Source organism: Talpa occidentalis, unplaced genomic scaffold (genome assembly GCF_014898055.3).
Source record: "Talpa occidentalis isolate TD23 unplaced genomic scaffold, MPIMG_talOcc4v2.1 talOcc4.3, whole genome shotgun sequence".
NCBI lineage: Eukaryota > Metazoa > Chordata > Mammalia > Eulipotyphla > Talpidae > Talpa > Talpa occidentalis.
In genome coordinates, this window is record NW_023603184.1 from 26,901,536 (window position 1) to 26,914,363 (window position 12,828).

Sequence of the window (12,828 nt, forward strand, 5' to 3'; positions counted from 1 at the left end):
AATATTGGATGGTGTCACTTATATGTGGAATATAGAAAAAAAACGAAGGATCAGACAAAGACAAACATTAAAACTGACCCTTGAAAGCTGACCATAGCTCTGAGACATCCAGAGGGGGGATAAAGAGGGAGGAATAAGAAGTGGGGGTAAGCACAGTATACTATGATGGAGGACTATAGGTACTTTGGTGATAGGAAAACTATGGTGACTACATCTGAGGGGGGATATTCTATACTGTCAAAACACTGACAAGGATGTAAAACAATGGTACTTCAATAAAATAAAAATAAAAAATAGAGAATTGATAAAAATCAATAAAGAAAGAAAAGAGTCAGTCTTTGTCATTGTGGAGTTTAGCAGTCGAGAAGCCCCCAGAGGAAAAACACTGCATTTAATTATAAATTGTCATCATTTTAATGAAAGAAGCAAACTGTTCAGGGGCAGAAAATAACAAGGGGGAGCATCTATCTGGGTTGAGTAGTCAGGGAAAAGCCTCTGAGGTTGGAAGAAAGCACAGCTTTCTTATTCTAGGGGATGCTATTGGTGGACATGTTGCTGCAAATGCCACAAATTTATCTTTTTTGATTGCTGAAGAGTATTACTGTTTGATGTATCCACATTAGAGAGGGCCTGTGGCTTAGTGCTCAAGGAAGGTCAAGGAGTGAGACACAATTGAATAGGGATAGAAATGATCCAGTAGAGGGATGAGAGGATGGGAATGAAACCAAGGGAGCAAAACCTTTGAATAGGGAAGTATGGACAGACCTTAAAAAGGCAGAGAAACATCTTGGTTATAACACAGCAAGGAAGTAGATGGAGATGGTGGGGGAGGGGAATAGGGTGAAAGAAGATGAGAGGGCTCCCATCTGACAGCTTACATTTTCTCCACAAAGTGGAAGACAAGATCATTTTCTGACAGTGAGCGGTGGGGAGCACTAGGAAGGTTTGATAAAGGAAGGCTTAAGAAAGTCAAAGGGGAGAGAGAGCGAGAAAGCAAACAGGCTAGGAAATCACAGAGGGATGCTGGGCAGTGCCCAGATCCCCCTTGAGGTATGGGATCATCATGAATTGAAGTATTCCGATGGCCAGGGCTTTCCTAGATTCCCTGCAACCCACCTAGGTGTCCTGAGTTCCAGTGGGAGCACTGTCTTGGAAGAGTCCTCAACAAGGCAAAACCATGAGCAGAGATTTTCTTCTGAAAGGTTAGTTGCCACCCTTCCCAACTCTGACCGGCCTTAGATGCGTGCTTTCTCACTTCTCTCTCTTGGCATCAGTTTCTCAGGTCTTAGTTTCCTTAGATTTTATAAAACTTATATTTCATCAGGCTGGAAGTCAGAACCCATTGTGAACCAGAAAGATAACTTCTAAAAATATCAGTTATTCATAACATTTCTCCTTTTGCAAATTACATTATCCACTCCCTTCCATGTGGCAGTTTCCTCCAATGTGCAGTTTCCTATTTGTCCAAGTGACTAGCATGAGAGCAGAAAAGCAGAGCTACAGCCAAAGGCAGGGAAAGTAATTCTTTTATAAAATATACTTATATATTAAAAATTAAACATTGTTACCACACTAAATTTACCTGTAACTGTCAACCTTGAAATTAATGATAAACATGTATGACACGGAACAGAGTAAGTTAGAGAAGAAATTGAGACAAATCTGGGTTCAAGTCCCAATTTCAACAGATGCAAATGACATCACCTTTTTAAACTTTGGATTTCTCAACTATGAAATGAGGGTGATAATGTGTATTTGATGATGGTGGTGTAAGAATTACTGAAAAAATGTAAGTGCACTTTCTGGACTATGGTATTCAACTCTGCCCACCCCCTCACCCCTTTTGGCTTCTACTCCACACCCAGTCAGTCACCAGGGTCTTTCATGGTTGCTCACAAGAGCGTCTTCAAAAATGGGAGCTCCTCTTCTCCCATGACAGCATCCTCATACTGAACTTCCTATTCTTCCAGTTGGAGGGTTTGTTAAGAGGGTAAGAGCATGAGTTCTGCTATCTACTAGCTGTGTAACTCAGGCAAATGATGATTTCTTTGAACTTCAGTTTCCTCATCTATAAAGCAGAGGTATTAACAGTAGACCTAGCTCATGGGATTATTGTCAGTATTAAGTGATATCATTTATGTAAAAGCAATTAGAATAGTACTTGGCATATAGCAGGCATTCGGTAAATAATAGCTATCATCATCATCATCATCATCACTCCTTAACTAACATACATTCTTGCTTCAAAACCAGGAATGTTGTTAACCTCCTGTTTATCTAATTAACTATATACTCTTCAGATTTTACTTTAAAAGTCAGTTCTTAGAGGAAGCACTTTGAGCCTCCCCTGTGCTCCCAGCCGCATATCAAACATGGCTAAAGACACTCATTTTCTTGGTGATGAGTGATATCGCTCATCACAGTGTAATATAGAGACTGCTGCCCAGCTATCGTTCCTTTAGATTGTGAGTGACTTTTATGCATTGTAGGTGCCTAGTCCTGGTGATTAATTGCTCAAAGGAATGAAAGAATAAAAGAGTACAAATAGCTTTCTACTTGTGCTCTAGAGCTTTCTTCTTTTTAATCTTTTAAGACTAACTTTAAGTAGCCCTCTATCCTATTCTCTAAATCTACAGGCTTCTAGACCCTTGTTGAGGGAAAAGCAGTTTACTATGAAATGACCCACAACAACAAGGGTCTGAATTCTTTCAAATCACACTGGGCTGTGCAATCAACTCTCAGACATTTGCTTGTGAACTAGTCACAGGCAATTTGATCTTCTTATCCTTTCATGTGCTTGGCCAGTTTTTCCTGCTTAGTCCCTCTATGCTTAGAGAAATTTAAAATAATGTTAACATCAACTGAAATACAACAGTATAAACAGCAATGTATATTAAATTATTGTAATGCATTGTTTCTCTTTAAAGTGGCTAGAATCAACTGTGTTTGTATTAGAATGGAAGATAAGAATTTATTTTCACCCAAATTGTCTCAGGCAATGTACTAAATATTTCCCATTTCATGAATTCAGATAAAAACCACATAGCACCTTTTACAAATCCAAGTGGGGGAAGTTCCTGTTCTGAATCTGTCCGCCTTTGAATACTCACTTCCTTTTTGTAGCCATCTTTTTATAAGCAGGGTGTATTTCTAACAGGCAAGTCTGCCATGACATGAGTATTGTTATGGTGATCTCTCTGTGTAGCGCATAAAGAGTGAGCTGCAGAAATTTTCCTGGCGCCTCTTGCTTGACTTACCTTAATCCTTACCCTATCCCTTTCTCTCCTTGTTCTAAACCCTTGGAATTGTGATGACACCATTGAACCTCATTCATTGCCACTACCAATTTGGGGTTACTACTTGCTGCCCCCACGTTTGGACCTCACTTTCTCTACCAACTTTCTCTACCTCATTTTCTCTAGCCTAGGTTCTTGATGATCCCCACTGCCTTAGAAGTTCTCAAGTGGTTTGATTATTAGTGCAACAGAGTCTAGGCCTTTGCCTATCTGTTGAAGAGAAAGGGTACATTGATCATCTACCTTGACCAACTCTGTAGGTAGAGAGTTTGGAATGGAACCTTATTGGGGGGCCTCCTAGAGAAGGTATTGGTATGCCCAAAGGCAGGATTGGAAAGGAGAATTTTAGTGTCTCTCACTCAAGGCATCAAGAGACCAGTTATAGAGAGATCTAGAGATCACGGACCAGAACTTCATTGTCTGTGGTATTGAGGGACAATTCATAGTATCTCAGGTCTTGGTACTAAGTAAACTTAGTTACTTTCACATGGTTGGTAGTTTGTCATCTCTATAATTTCCTTGTAGTGATCAGGAACATGAGGAACAACAACAACAAAAAAAATACCCTGTATAACATGAAGGACCTGTAAGCTTCTGTAAGGTGAGGTGGCAAAGCAAGGAATTGATGAGCAAACTTCAAGACTAATGTGGGGTGAGTCAATGAGTGATAGGTTGGTAGTTACATATACTGAAAGGTAAGGAAAATTGAATGGGGGCAGAGAGCTTGGGGGCTTTTCTGTACTGTAAAGGGGCCATTCCTTGACATTCTTTGCCAGGTCAAGCAAAACTGTTTAGCAGCAGTAAAAAAATGAAGGACTAGACCCATATCAACACAAGGAAGAAGGAAGAATAGAGGTGTAGGTTTTATCAAGGGAGAAAAGACAAAAGGGGAAATTTCTGAGAGGCGGCAGCTGTGATACAGATGTTTTCTAGCAAGCAAATGAAAGAATTTAAAAGGCAAACTAAAAACTCCTCTGAGTGTGTAGAAACAGCCTGCTTTGCTTTGGCCAAGGATGAAAACACTTGCAAACTGTATAGATGCTTAGAAAAGTTAGGTCCAGCAGCACTGTTGGTTGCCAATTCAATATTCATTCTTTCTACTTTCTAATAGCAGTATGATTTTGTTCAGGAATTTACTCTTCTTCATGGGCTAAATTTGCTTTGTGGCAAGCTGACCCTCTCTCCCCATCTACAGAGGGTACATTAAGTCTGTAATGGTAATCCCATTCCTAATACCTGTGAAGGGTTTAGAAAGGGAGCATATTCTATATTTGCCAACCAGAAGGAAGACCGAGGGAAGCGTTCAACCTTAAGAAGAGTGGGCAGAGACAGTCTCTTTACTCCTCTACATACAGTCATGTCTGGATGGAATACAGGGAACTAATAGCCACTTGCCACAAGATTGTTGAAGTCAATACTCAAAGTGGGCAGTCCAAGAATTGTAGAGAGGCCACGCTGGGGCTCGCTACACCACATTTGGAGCAACCCTACCTCAGGATTTACTATTGAAGCCCCTTTGAATTGGGGCTTTTTTGCCTAAAGAATACCAGCTAACAGAGAATGTTTCATTGTTTCTGGACTCTTCTTAGATTGAGGTAAACTTGGCCCCCGCAGAGTATCTTTCTGGTCCAAGAATTTTTCAAACTGGATCTGAAATCTTTGTAAGTCATTTCCCCTAGAATTTAATACGTGTTTACATTGCATTTTGGGGATAAGATGGGAGGAAGGAAGTACATTGGGGAAATTGTCCTCCGGAGATTCCTGAAGTTAAAAGGAAAATTGACAGACTTACTTTTCCAAAAGTGCAGGCAGTGCTGAGCTGACAGGTGGGTTGCCTTTCCCATTGGGTGATTCTGACTGAATGGAAAACAAGAGACAGATAATTGAGGATCCACTATGGAAGGAAGAGGCGAGAGTTGTTAGGTCTTTGATGGTGCTGGGCCGGGGCTGCTACTGCTTCTTTTCTACCCTACGCCCATGCTTTTTAATCTAGTTCAGACATTGGTCTATTTCTCAAACCTTTCCTGTCCTCTTTTCCTATGCGTACTTTGCCTCTGGAGAAGGCAACTTGCACCTTCCTTATCCTTTTCCGAATGTCCTTGAGCAAAGACCAGGGGGTTACATTTTGAGATTCCGTTTTGAAGGAAAGCTCTTTTTCTGTCTCTTGCTCATTGACTTGGACAGCATATCAGTGGACCTCCTACTAGCACAAGGTTCCTGGAATAGATTCGTCCAAGTCCATCACTGCTCTGAAGATAGCACTCCAAGCATGATTCTCAGGAGGTACCTGGCATTATGAAAACCTCAAGCTACCATAAAATTCTTTATAATAAATTTTCCAGGACTAGCATGCTGTTTGTTGCAATGGATTTGGTTTAAATAACAATTCTGTTGTTTCTCAATTCTGGCTGCACGTTATAATCACTTGGGAAAGATGTTTAAAAGTATTGACCCAATACTGAATCTTGGGGTGGAACTGGGCCTGGGATGTTTTAGAAGTATCCCACATAGTTTTAATGTATATTCCTGGTTGCCTATCCCTTAAGAAATATATATTTAGAAACCACATGTATATATTTAATGTAGTATTAGAAATGCCTCTTAAAATACATTAATCAACCGTCCCCGAGACTCTTTTAAATATTATTTTTCAGGATGTTTTGTTTTATGGGGTAATTTGGGAGCTTATGTTGATTTCATGGATGATTAAAATACCCAAGTAAGGAAGAGGCAAAAGAAGAAAATGCTGTCTATTGGTACAACAATAGAGTTTGAATCCACTTTACCTATAAAGATTGTATCTTTATAGAGTAGTGTTGATTACAGAAAGGGAATAAAGAAACAAGTGGAGAAAGAATTAGAAGAATTTTAGATAGGATAAACCAATTTACAAATGCCAGGGATGTAGAAAATATTTTGTTACATAGGAATTTTGCTTTAAAAAAATTGAAATAAGTTTTTTTGATTATTGGTAATACATTCTTCTTATAGAAATATAAAAAGGCATCAAGAGGAAAGTAAAAATTGCCTTTCGTTTTACCATTGCCCCAAGAACGCCATTATTAGTAGTTTTACATATATTCTTTCAGAATTTTCTATGTCTACACACAGAAAAACCATCTATTTTTGAACAACAAAACAGACTTCTACTATATATGCTGGTTATCTTGTGGTATACACTACTTTTATTGCATTTTATTAATAATATATTATAGACATTTTCCATATCAATAAATATTTGTATTCTAAGATTCATTTCTAATTGTGTTTTTAGTGGTTGCATAGAAAACCTTTAAAAAGTTTTTCATAATTTAACCAATCTCTTAATAATGACCTCTAGCAGTTTTTTTTTTCTTTCAGTTTTTCATTGTTATAAGCAATCTGCAATTAATCAAGCAGAATAATACTAGAATTAAGAATTTAAACTCTGAAACCAGAGATCTGAGGGTTGGTACAAAGCTCGGCTCTTTTACTTACTACACAATGTAACCTGCAACTACTTAAGCCCACCAAAGAGTGGGTAAAAATCACACCCAACTTGGAGGGTTGTGTTTTAAGAATGGAAAGAGATGACTTTGCAAGGAACACTGCTGTTTGAGGATAATCTTTTCAGGGCAATGGAAGACAGTATGCCTGTCTATCTTGAGCCTTTTGAGCCAATAGCTTGAAATCTGTACTGGAACTTTTCATTTCCTCATTGATCCTGTCCCAGATAGACCATATCCATTGATGTGAGTGTGAGGGAGAAGCTGAATAGGGCTGGGAGGCAGGCATCATCATACTTACCAAGGCTGGTAAGGAGGGGATAGGTGATGAGCTGGAAGACTGGCCGGGCAGGTTCAGGGCATTAAACTTGGGAACCACGGCAACACTGACCCTCCGGCGGGGCATGTTCTGTGGAAGACAAGTGACCAGGTCCACTGTCATGGAGGGAGAAGCACCCACAGTTCAGAACAGCTTGGAAATACCTACTTGTTTCTAATACTATAATAACATGCACTGGATATTTTGACTTTGGGGTAATAATGGTGTTGGGGGTTAGTGTGAACACATTTGACACAAATTTTCTGCTAGTAGTAAATGAATTCTATATATATTCCTATTTTAGCTCATCAGATCCTAAAAAAAAATGAACAGAAATGACCCTCAGGCTCTGGGTAATACCCTAGATACAGTATAAAAACTATAGCAATACCAAGGTTTATGCATCATTTCATGTCCATTTAAGGGATGGTACAGAGAAACCATGACCAAGGGAATGCTGAAGGATGAACTAGTAAGTGTGATAGTGAATTAGTGTCACACTGTGGCTCCAAGAATTGACGACTTCCTCGGTAACTGTGGAAACTTCTGTCATATTTCCTCAGAGACCCCTGGTATCCCCATGAATGTGCATACCTTTCCCAGTGTGAGGGACATGGACCGTGCTGTACGAGGAACCCCATCTTCTGCAGCAGGAGGGAACAGAAGAGAGAACTCAGGTAAGTTTTCAGAGTAAGCTCCAGGCAGAAACAGGCAGAAACCAAGCCAAGGTATCTATTGGTCAGAACTGGCCCTCAAGGGATGGTCCAGTGGCCTAGGTGTTACAGACACTGAATTTGAGATTTCACTCTCTGAGATGATCATCTGCAGAGTGGGGGCTTCATCCTTTTACTTTTATGGGCACTCCTCTAAGAACCATGAGAAATTCCAGTCTTGGAACTCAAGTCTCTAACTGGCACCATTGCACAGCCTCTGGTTAATGCCCTGGATAGTATGTGAAAACTACTCCTAGCAATACCAAAACTTATTGGATCATTTCTTTCTCATTCAAGGATGTACAGTCAGGGAAATGAGGAACAAGGAAGATGTGGTGGTAGCACAGAATGGAAGTTCATTGACATGAGTTTCAATATGTCCTCTACAAAATAATTCAGAACCAAGGAAACCAGCACCCCTGTGGATCCTTGTTAATGGCAGATTGTTTTCCCGTGTGTTTTATAACTATATTGTGAACAACTCTTCAGCGAGGTTTTGTTTAGAAGAATTCTGTATTTGCTAGGTGAAGGGTGTGTCTCTCCTGAGTGGCTTTATATTTGTTTCTGATAGTGTTCCAAAGGTACCACTGTGATGTTCTCAGATTCTCTGTATACTGTTTCACCACTTCAGTCTTGGTATGTACTTTTGGGGCATGCACTTTTCCTTTGAGGAAGGAAAAAGCACTTTTTCCCTTCTAGAGTTTTCCTTGATTTGTTCCACTGCTGGTTGGTGATAGTTTCTTTCATGTTCAAGTAACGATGCAGTCCTTGGAAAGTCAACTTTCTATGGAAGTCTCAGAGTCAACTCTCTGCTAAGGCCTCATCTCACACTGCATTCAAGTGCAAAAGTCCACTGCCCAAATAATGAAGGCTGGCTCTTGTCCCCAGCGAAGCTGCAGGGTCAGCTTGGTTTCAGTTCTCTTTTCTTTTCTTGTATCTGAGTATTTCCATTTCTTTCTTGTGGATTCAGCTATTCCTTAAGAGTAATGTTTGCTCTATTTTATCCAGCAGAAATGTCTAAGTCTTTGTGGTCATTTTTTTTTTCATATTTTCCAGTCAGCCAAAGTAGCAGAATTTAAAAAAAAAATTCTTTATCTATGGACACTTTACACTGATTAATAAAATACAAATATTACAAGTGGGCAAAAGACAGAATTAGAAAATTTACTTAAGCAGAAATACAAATATCCAAATACAAATACTTGGAAAGGCAAAAAATACAAATTAAAACTGATGAGATACAATTTTGGCCCATCAAAATCATATTTTTTTTTAAAGAAAGGACAAAAACCAGTTAAAGGTGCACTGACTGGAGAATTATTGTAGCCCATTAAATGGAAATATCAAAGGTTATTTGAAAATAATTTGCTTGAAGAGTCTTACAAATATTTCTTTTCCCTGAGCTAATATTTACACTTGTAAAAATTTATCTTTAGGAACTAATCCAAAGCCCAATCAGCATGCTTCATATTCAGAAAAAAAGAATAGGTGCTATTTTATCTTTCAAATGTGAATCACCTCTCCTAAAATCAGAGATATTTTTCTTTCTGGATAGTCTTCAGAGTCTTAGCATAGACTGAAATTACTGGAAATCATGCAAAGTCTTGCTTAAAAGCACACTACTAGGAAATGGTCACAGAGTATCTGATGGAAACACCTAGTGGCTGGGTGTGTGTTCCAAGTTGAGGTATTGCGGAGTGGAAACAAATGTCTGAAAAATACTGATTCACCCAATACCACCTCCCTTTTGTTATAAGCACTTTCTCAACCTCCTAACTGAATGTGGGACCCCCATGGAAATCTGCTTATTTCTGTTACAGCACTGGTTACACTGCTCTGCCCTCCTCACAGGCCGGATGCATCTTAGGGTTAGAAACTATGTTTGCTTTACCTCTATGTCCCCCTGTTATGTGGGATACACCAAAGGGATCAATGACTATCAGTAGGGTGAATATATAAGATTCACTGGGCTCACACCGGAACTCCTGGGTAAGATGGTTCATAGGAGACCTTGCACCTTGTAGGACAATAATGAAGAGTCCATGTATTAGGATTTCTTTGGTGGCAACTTCTTCAACTTCCAGTACTGACAGAGCAGTGTTTTTTTAGAGGCCCAGATGCATGCGGGTCAGGAGACTTGCTGCCAAGATCCAAAGCAGACAGCCTGGAACATATGTACACTGCCTTTGGGCTCTGGGAAGCATCAGTGATATTCCCCAGGAAACTTGTGAAACCTCCTGTTTATAAAGATCTCTCCATCTGTTAAACTTTCTGTACTTTCCCTTCTCCTACTCTCAGTAACACGGATGTTTGCATTCCACAGGGATTCCTGTTGTTAAAAGATCTGTTTTCTCCTGCTAACATCACTCTCATCAGCCAGTGCCCAAACCCGGCAGCTTCCAAGGATGAATCCTGTCCTCTCCTCCTGGACTGTTACAGGAGCCTCCTGACTTATCGCTCCACATTTCAATGACTGTACACCCCTAAAGCAATGCCTATCTGAAGTCAGAGCAATTTTTCTAAAAATAAAATCTGGCCATGTCAGTTAGGGAAAACTCACCACCACCTCCCTACTGCCTAGAGAAAAAAGGCCAGAATTGTTAGCATGTTTGGCATGTGGCCCTGGCCTACCAAGTCTCAATGTCAACCTGTCATCATCCCACTCCAGCACAGCAACCACATCAAACTGTTTGTTTCATGGTCTCCAACCTCCACACCTCTGTACATGCTGCTTCCTCCTCCTAGGATGTATTTCCCCTGTTTGCTTGGAGAACTGTTTTTATTTTGAAACACTGCCCCGATGCCATGCCTCTGTAAAGCTTTTCTTGACTCCCTCAAGCAGGATCAAGTGGTTCTACCTCTGTGTTCCTTTAGCTATTTGTGGAGAATTAAAAAAAAAGAAGAATTATTTCCTTTAAACATTCCTCTTGTCTGTGAGTCTGCTACTTATCTCAGTGTTATCTCCTGTGGTCAGGCCCTCACTCCTCCCCCAACCTGCTCAGACTTCATCTCACCTGAACTGCTGTAATAGCAGCTTCATAGACCCCACTCTCTTGTTTTGTTCCAGTATTGTATTTGCCACACCATAGTCAAAGGGAACCTTTTAAACTACATAGGTGATCATGTGATTTCCCCAGTTAAAATCTTCAGTTGAATGTCTAGTACTTTGCAGGAGAAAGTCCAAATTCATTAGCAAGTGCTACCTAAAAGGGACCCCCAAAGAACAAATGCTATAGGATCCAGGGTTTGACACTTGCACAAAGTAGGGAGAGTTTGTGCTGCATGTGGACTTCCTGTCAGTCAGCTACTTTGATTCATTGTGACAGGATTTATTTGGGGTCATTCATAGTGTCTCCTGGTTCCAGGCCCCCAGGCTCACTGGAACTGCTGCTTTGAGGCACCTGTGGGCAGCATTGATCAAGGCAATGAGCCATGCTCAACCTGAAACATATCCTGGGGCTGCCCTGATAGAAGTTACTCTAGCCTAGAGCCATCGGGAACTCACATTGTAGAGCCAAGATGGGGATAAGGGCCTAGTTCCTTACCAGAGGGGCCACAACTGCGGCTTGAATTCTGATTTGCAAGTTTTTTAAACTCCATGAGCTCTGCATGGTCCTTCTCATACGTCCTCTTCAAATTCTCCACATACTGCATCATCACTTCTGTGGCTTTCGACATACGCTTTTCCTATAGGGAAGGACAGTGGGAGCACATAGGGGAGTTGGAGGAAAGAAAGGCTCAGGGGCTTTTGTTTGCTGTGAGTGAGGCTCTGGGATGGCATAATCAAAAGGATACAGGGAGCAATCAGATTCTGCCCCGGAAAGTTTGCTGTCCTCCATGTGAGCTGAGAGGCACCTGCACTTGTAGATGGTTAGAGCGAGCACAGCCTCAGGAGATGAGAAGCAGAAGAGCATCATCTCTGCTTGCAGAGAATGGGTTGAGGAGGCCTTATGGAGACTAAGTGAAGTGGATGTACAGTGGGGGCTGAGTCTGGGCATGTCGATGTGAGCAAAGGTACAAAGAGTGTTCAGGCTAGAGCAAAGGTCCAGAGGCAGGAAATCAGCAGACTTGTATCTAAGTGAGGATTTACATTTTAGACAGGAATTCATTGGAGAGTAAGAGGGGTGCTATCTAGAATTATGCTGGGACAATAGGCATGTGCCAGGACTGTCTGAAAACCAGGAAAGCACAGGTCAGGAATTAGAAGTGGTTGAGTTTGTTTAAGTTAGGGCAGAGTTGTGAAGGACTTTGAATGTTAGACAGAAGGATTTGGACTTAATCTGAAGAAAAAAAGGGAGCCATTAAATGTATGAAAGTAAGAGGGTGGTGCAATCTGGTAACTGGCGGAGAATATACTAAAGGGAGTGAGACTGGTGGCAGTAAGAGCAATAAGGAAAGACAGGAAGGGTGGCTGACCCAGTCCAATGGAAACAGAGAGAAAGGCAAGGACCAAGACACGGAAGGAAGCTAGGGGTGGGGAGCCATTTGGAGAAAGACAAAGACTGGGGTGAGCAATGCATGGACTGAGAAACATGTCTGGGAGGGCATTACAGAATGAAGAAGACTTTTCTCTACTTACACTGCTTGGATCTCTCAAAGAGCCTAGCTCAGGGTCTACTGGCCACAGAGGGACATGCTCAGTGACTTGCTTAGAAAATGTCCCTGCAGCCATGAGCTCAAACTAGCCACTTCCCTCTATCTCTCTCTTTCTTACTGCTCCCAGCTGGAGTGATTTCCTGGGTGTTGCTGCTGAGTCAGGTGCCCTTTTCCTAGAACACCACAAGGGTGGGACAGATCAGTGGCGTGTCCTTCCTTCATTCTACAAGAACTGCTCAGGGCTTCTCCCCAGGAACATCTCACTTACTCAGCCAATACACAAGACACAGATCCATGGTGATAGCAATACTGATGATATCTCTGTGCTTTACAAGTATCACAGTAATGTTACATGCAGATATTATAATCATCCCCATTTTATAATTGGAGATGATTAGTCTGATAACTAACCCAGGATC

At 40.9% G+C, this 12,828-nt stretch overlaps 1 protein-coding gene across 3 annotated transcripts in view; it reads right to left on the reverse strand.

Moving 5' to 3' along the window:
• Positions 1-12,828, reverse strand: part of IRAG1 (inositol 1,4,5-triphosphate receptor associated 1) — a 104,861-nt gene that overhangs the window by 11,303 nt on the left and 80,730 nt on the right. For all 3 annotated transcript variants that reach the window (XM_037522663.2, XM_037522662.2, XM_037522664.2), the window contains 4 exons: positions 11,359-11,500; positions 7,695-7,744; positions 7,083-7,190; positions 5,089-5,153 (listed from right to left, as the gene is read on the reverse strand). In XM_037522663.2, coding sequence (XP_037378560.1) covers positions 5,089-5,153; positions 7,083-7,190; positions 7,695-7,744; positions 11,359-11,500 — 365 coding nt within the window. The remainder of the gene's footprint in view (positions 1-5,088; positions 5,154-7,082; positions 7,191-7,694; positions 7,745-11,358; positions 11,501-12,828) is intronic.